General features: G+C 38.7%; 1 protein-coding gene across 2 annotated transcripts in view; it reads right to left on the bottom strand.

The window, feature by feature from the left end:
* Window positions 1–339: 339 nt before the first annotated feature.
* The window catches only part of cdh11 (cadherin 11, type 2, OB-cadherin (osteoblast)), an 84,444-nt gene continuing 77,846 nt past the window's right edge, over window positions 340–6,937 (bottom strand). For both annotated transcript variants that reach the window (XM_058381981.1, XM_058381982.1), the window contains exons 10-12: window positions 6,204–6,321; window positions 1,958–2,209; window positions 340–1,696 (exon numbers count right to left, since the gene is read on the bottom strand). In XM_058381981.1, the coding sequence (XP_058237964.1) occupies window positions 1,197–1,696; window positions 1,958–2,209; window positions 6,204–6,321 (870 nt within the window). In that variant the 3' untranslated portion in view covers window positions 340–1,196. The remainder of the gene's footprint in view (window positions 1,697–1,957; window positions 2,210–6,203; window positions 6,322–6,937) is intronic.

Here is a 6,937-nt window from a genome sequence, read left to right as displayed (position 1 = left end):
ATAAGTGTGATGCTGTAACAGTTTTCTTACATGTCGAAATACTGATATTCGTATGTATACTAAAATAAGAACTTTTAAAATTGTACAAATAGTTACCATAAAATCGACATAGAAATTAGCCGTTCTTTCACTGCGACAGGACAGATTGCTATTTTTCTCACAAGGGAGAATAAAATACGCCAAAAAATACTAAAGAAAATTAAAATAAAAATGAAAAAAAAATGAAGACACTGGAAATAATGATAGTCATAATAATTATATCATAATAAAATAATAATGGTAATAAAAAGACGTAAGTGAAACCGGTAGGCGTGAGTTTGATCCTCAAGAGACATATCTGCACACTGGTACTGTACACAGGTTATATGGGTTTTAGTTGGTTTTAGGATATAGTTTTGGATTTTATAAAAGAAATGCACTGGGCTGCAGAGTGTCCGTGATTTAAGGCGTTTTTTTTCCGAGCTCACGTGTCTTTCTGCGTGACTGTCCTTCATCAGGGAGATTTTTTTGTTTTTTATTATTCGTATGTTTTTATTCCTCATTTCTGTGTAAGAGATAATAATACAGATGGAAGTAAAAATAATGCAAAAATGTAAAAAATAAAATAATAATAATAATATTAATAATCATAAAAAATAAATGGAGTTTTGGGCCGTTCCTCCGATGTCCTGATGGAGGCGCTGTGGATGAGGGACACGTCTCAGATCGCTGACGTTTTTCTGTGTGTTGTGTGAATAAGGCAACTGTTTATTTTCTCTCTCGGGCGTGAGCTCGTTCACAGTATCAGCCATCAGCGTCGAATCCGTCGCATCCCTCGCACGCTGCTTTAGCTTTTCCCTACGTCCCGTGTCAGAGGTGTTTATTTTTTGTTTTTGTTTTTTGTTGTTGTTGTTTTTTTTTAATATATATGTATTTGAATTGCTTTTATTATTTTTTTTTCGCATTTTTTTTTAAATCTGCTCCATCTGTTCCGATCACGCCTACGTAAAAGATTCCTAGTAGTATACTCGACGTATACAGGAACAAAAAACGACCTAAATAGATGAAAGTTGTGGAATTGCTTATAGTAAACGTCACACAGCACACGTCGTTAGTGGAAGTGATGGAAAAGGGAGGGGAGGGGGAGGGGTTTCGAGTGGGCGGGGTTGGGTTGTTTGTTGTTTATTTTTTTTTGCGAAGACGAGCGTGATCTGTCGTTAAGAGTTGTCTTCGGCCGCCGAGTCTTTGGTGCCGTACAGATCGGCCAGTTTTTTGAAACGCGGCCCCCAGTTCTGGAGGTAGTCGTAGTCCAGGTCCGAATCTGTGGTCACCGATTCCAGCGAGCTCAGAGAGCCGGCGATGGAGCCCCGCCCCTCGTAGCCGTACACCTGGATGGAGTCGTACGGAGGCGCCGTTGGGTCGTTGTCGGCATCGCACACTCGCGTCTTAATGAACTCGTCCACGTCGACGCCGTTGCCGCCGGGTCTGAGTCCGGCGCGGACGCTGTAGCTCAGCTCGGGTTTGATGTCTTTGCGAGGCAGGAAGCCGTTGATGCCGTCGGGGTTCTGCAGCGTGGCAATGTCGAACGCCTCCGTGTCCTCCTCACCGCCGCCCTCGTCGTCGTACGTGATGATGTTCTCGCGGATGTCCTCCTCCTCGAATACGATCAGAGGCTCCTTCTTCTGCCGGCGCAGAGCCACGAAGAGAACCACGATCGCTGCAGAACAACACGGGTTTAGTCGATATTTCTTTGATTTATTACATTTATTTAAAACCTGCGCTATAAATAAATCAATAAATAACTCAGGGGCTAAAACACTGTATAAAAATATCTAAGAGTGGGTGGCGGCGATGTAAATTCAATTCAGCCTAAAAACTCCCTTCAGGAGCAGAGATAGTGTGTAAGTTATCACTGAAGGGTGGGTAGTACATTTGAACATTCAGTCTCTGTTTTGCGGTGTGGTGCGGCGAACGTTACCGAGCAGGATGACAATGCAGGCCAGGATGGCGATGAGCGCTCCGGGGCTGAGGCCCGCCGGCAGGAACTGCGGCTCCACATTACAGGACAGGATGGTGTGTTTGGCGTCGCAGCTGCAGACTCGGATCAGGAGCGTGTTGGTGCTGCTGAGGGGAGGGACGCCGTTATCGCTGATCTCGATGGGCAGAGCGTAAACGTCCTGCGTCATCCTGCTGAAACTCTTCCGGATCACCACCACTGTAGCTGTACTGTCTGTAGAGTTCAGCAAGAAACAGAAGGAAAACACTCAGTGCTCTGAACAGACACAGCAGGATTATGAGGCTTGGTGTGTATTATGTTGGATTTATTGTTTATATTGTTTGTTTTGGATTATTTGTGTTATTTGTATATTTTGTCAGTCCGGTTCATCAATTCTACCAAGACAAATTTCACTTTTATCAGAAAGAACAGAAACGAGAACCATCAATAAATTAGAATAAGTTGTTGTTGATCTTTCGGCTGCTCCTTAAGTGAACCTACCACTGAACCACCAGCGCCCTAATAAATTAGAATCAGATGAATCGGAAAAACTGTGACAGACGAATGACGATGATATTTTCAGAGCAATCAGAATCAGGTCTTAATTCTTGGGCTTGTGTGTTGGGTTCTAATGAGAATCTAACCTTGAACCTTGATTGTTAATTGATTCATATGTTTCTGAAAAAGTGATTCAGATCCTTTGTGATAAAGTGGTTCTGATTCCTCTGATAAAGTGATTCTGATTCCTCTGATAAAGTGGTTCTGATTCCTCTGATAAAGTGATTCTGATTCATTGTGATAAAGTGATTTTGATTCTTTGCAATAAAGTGATTCTGATTCTTTGTGATAAAGTGATTCTATTAAATCTGATGACGTGATTCTGCTTCGTCTGATGCGATGTGATTCCATGACACATCCCGCTAGTGATCAGTGTTATATAACCAGTGTTAAATAATCTGTGAAACTGTCTGTATGAAAAAAAATGTACCATGATGTAATATATGGCAATAATAACATCAGATCTTAATATAATCTCCATCGCTCTGGGCCAAACACACTCACTTTTCATTAGCTTTATCACGTCTTTATTCGCTTTTACACCGCAGCCAGTCAGAACGTCTGTACGACCCCCAGCCATGAAAATGATCCATTTCCATAAACAGTGTTTATATCGCTAATAATTGAGGTTAAGATGATCTGAATCAGTGTTTTATGATAAGCGTTACAGGGCTGCTGCTGCTGCTGCTGCTATAAAAGAGCTGGTGTGGGTCAATGGCACAGAACACTGAAATTAGCGAACAGAACATTCATCTGCTGCTGGAAGTGTAATCAGAGCGACTGTGGTGGAGGCCATATTGGTTTTATTCCAGCGGGGGGAGAAGCGGATGGATGAGTGCCAGCATGCTTTCCCAGAGCGCAAGGTCACACACTCGGAGGAAAGATGGAGCGAGTTCATTTAGGGGCCTGCGGATCGGTAATTTTCCCTCTCTGTGGAGTCGTTGTCTTCAGAGCTCTAATGAGACGCCTTCAGTGCTCAGACGGCGTGACACGCTCTAACCACTCTATCAATCTCTGCTTATCTATTAGCTTTCTATATAATATTCTCTCTGGAAGATTACTGTGGGTTCTGTAAAGCACCGACTCGTTACCGAGAACAGAAACCAACGGCTCCTGAGGGTCTCACCTGAGGACTGTGTGTGTGTGTGTGTGTGTTAGAAAATGCAGTGTGGAGCTCGGGTCAGATACGCCGACGGACTTCTCTCCTTTAATGACTTAATTATTCTTACTGAGTGATGAACAAATCAACCCTACAAAAGATCTCACTCGGAATCGTCCGAATCTTCTCAGTGTCTCAGAAATCACGTCTCTGTGGAAATGACCACATCCGAAGGGTTTTTTAACAAAAATTCATTTTCTGAGCTCCACAGGGAATAATATTTCTACCATTAGACTCTGTATTCACATGCTTTATATGAAACATTAAAAAAGTCAAATTAATCAAATAAAAAATATATATTACATATATGCCTACATACACTCTTTACTGGCTGAAATATTAAACATTTAAAAATCAGCGTTTGTTTTTTAAATTTCTAAAATGTGATTGTTAAGATCTAAAATTATATTATTAGTCATTTAAATAAAATGATTTTTAATATTAGTTTTACTAATACAATTATTCGTTTATTATAAATTAGGTATAAAAATATTATTAGTTTTTATTAGCAGTAATTTTATTTATTTATTTTTGTTTGTTTGTAAAAGAACAACATGTTTTTGATGAAATACTAAATTTTAAAAATTAAGCTAATAATTAAGTCAGTTTAATAAAAGTCCATGAGAATTACTACAAACTGAAAAAATTGTATTAATTTAATTTAAAAAAAGAAAAAACAAGAACTTTTAAAAAATCCAATATATATATGATATATTTTATATTTATATAAGTATATAAAAAATTAACAATTGCTAATCTAATTTTAAATCAAGTAATAAAAACAACATAGATACATATATATATATATATATATATATATATATATATATATGAATTCTTTTGGCAGATGTTCCTGCTGATGTTCCTGAGTGTAATCTTAGTCTCAATAACTTTTAATAAAAAACATAAACATTTAGTGAAACATCAGAGGAAAATGGAGGTGAATAAAACGCTAAGTTGCTAAATCCTGACTAGCTAAATTGTAGACTTTAAGTGTCCATTATCTCCAGGATCCTAGCAACAGCTCTCTTATTGTACTATTTTTAAAAACATTTCCTTTTATATTTTTCTTTTCTTTACATAGAACAAGAGTCTGAATTGGACCGGGATTAAAAAATAGAGCTAAAAGTTCTGTGGTCATGTGACCCGGCTCTTCAATCTTCCCGATACGGATCGTAATATTGAGCCGGCAGAGCGGATATAAAAACGAGGACGCTCACTTCACCACTGACTTTTATTAGACCTTCCGTGATAACAGGAAGTTCAAGGTTCCACGCCGGACACAATGAACAGCGAGGTAAACGACAGGAAAAGAAACTTCAGAGTTGCGTCCATTATGTTTTTTTAAAGTGTCTGTGATAACGACGGTCAGTCTGAGTGACCCGATCTGTCTTGGCTGGTCGTATCGTCAGCCCTCGTTTCCTCTCTCATTATAACAGATCAGAGAGAGGAGGGGGGTATCTCTCACTCTTTCTCTCTTCTCTTCCCTTGCTTCACAGACCTAAAGAGGCGTCTATAAAGAGGGTTTATCTCTGATTTTAAAAGATCCATTTAACGGGCGTTTATCTCCTGCTTTCCTGATGCTCAGGACACTGAACTTCTCTCATGCTCTTCATCTCACACTTCAAAGAGGAAGTTAATGATTCGGGAAATCAGCCTTCAGTATAAAGGGATTTTATACAGAGGAACTTTGAGCGGCTCAAATACTTTTTATATTATTAAAATATTATTTTAAATTCTTAATTCTCAAAAATAAAGCCTCACAATATTTATTAGTCCAAATAATTTATTTTAATTATTTATTATAAATAACTTAATTTCAATAATTAATTATTGATTATTTATTATTACATAATTTAATATAAATCTATAAGAATTTTTTATAAATAAATATAATAATTATTATTTATTGAAATTAAAAATTTCAAATATATTAGTTCCTAATGATACATTAAATAAAATAAATAAATATAAAATAAAATCTGTTTTTTTTTCCTTCCTTATTTTAATTTCCCAATTTTTGAAAAGTTTGCACTGACTGAACTTCACAATTTCTTATAAAATTTTATTAAAAGCATCCAAATATTTTTTTGGCTGTAAGCATGAGCACATGGACCTCCGCCACAAGCGAGTGATGAAAACATTCCTTCTTGTGGAATTCATTGGTCTCATGAGATCAGACGATTGATTTAATGAACATGAGCCTAAGCCACTTTTCAGCATCGTGTTCTTCAGATCCAGATTGGAGTAAAAACCAACAAACTGTGAGCTTTAACACCCGTGTTCATACAAACATGTGCATTCATTTATGAACTGTAATAACGAGGACATTATCAGTGTGTAAAAGCTACATGAGGCTGTAATAACGGCGTGTGTATGAGGACACCGTCCACCGTTTGGTGAATGTGATGATGTGAAGAACTTATAAATCCATGAAAAGAGTGATTAGTGTATTTAAAGAAGCTTCACCTCTGTAAAGAGAATGATGTGTGTGAGACGTGATGTTCTCACCTCTGTTGTCCTTCAGAGAGAAGTTGTGGTTATTGGCCACTTTAGGAGAGAGACTGAAGTGGAAATGCTGCCGGTGCGCCATCTCGTCTTTATCCACCGCGCTGACCGTCTTTATGGCCTGTGGAAATGACCAATCAGCACGTCACAAACAAAAATACACTTTCAATACACCGTCTACTCTGTTTATTCAGGAAAACATGGTAATTCTAACCTCTATTTTTGTGCTAAGCAAACAACATCAGAACAGAAATATACATAGATCAGCCATAACACTGTGAGCAGTGACCGGTGAAGTGAATATCTCCTCATCATGGCACCTGTTAGTGGGTGGGATATATTAGGCAGCAAGTCAACATTTTGTCCTCAAAGTTGATGTTAGAAGCAGGAAAAATGGACAAGTGTAAGGATTTGAGTGAGTTTGACCAAAAGGACCAAATTGTGATGGCTAGACCACTGGATCAGAGCATCTCCAAAACTGCAGCTCTTGTGGGGTGTTCCCGGTCTGCAGTGGTCAGTATCTATCAAAAGTGGTCCAAGGAAGGAACAGTGGTGAACCGGAGACAGGGTCATGGGCGGTCAAGGCTCATTGATGCACGTGGGGAGAGAAGGCTGGCCCGTGTGATCCGATCCAACAGACGAGCTACTGTTGCTCAAACTGCTGAAGAAGTTAATGCTGGTTCTAATAGAAAGGGGTCAGAATACACAGTGCAGGACAGTTTGTTGCGTATGGGGCT

The sequence above is a fragment of the Hemibagrus wyckioides genome, linkage group LG27 (genome assembly GCF_019097595.1).
Source record: "Hemibagrus wyckioides isolate EC202008001 linkage group LG27, SWU_Hwy_1.0, whole genome shotgun sequence".
Lineage (NCBI taxonomy): Eukaryota > Metazoa > Chordata > Actinopteri > Siluriformes > Bagridae > Hemibagrus > Hemibagrus wyckioides.
The sequence above is the reverse complement of the archived record's forward strand: the minus strand, read 5'-3'. Positions and strand labels throughout refer to the sequence as shown.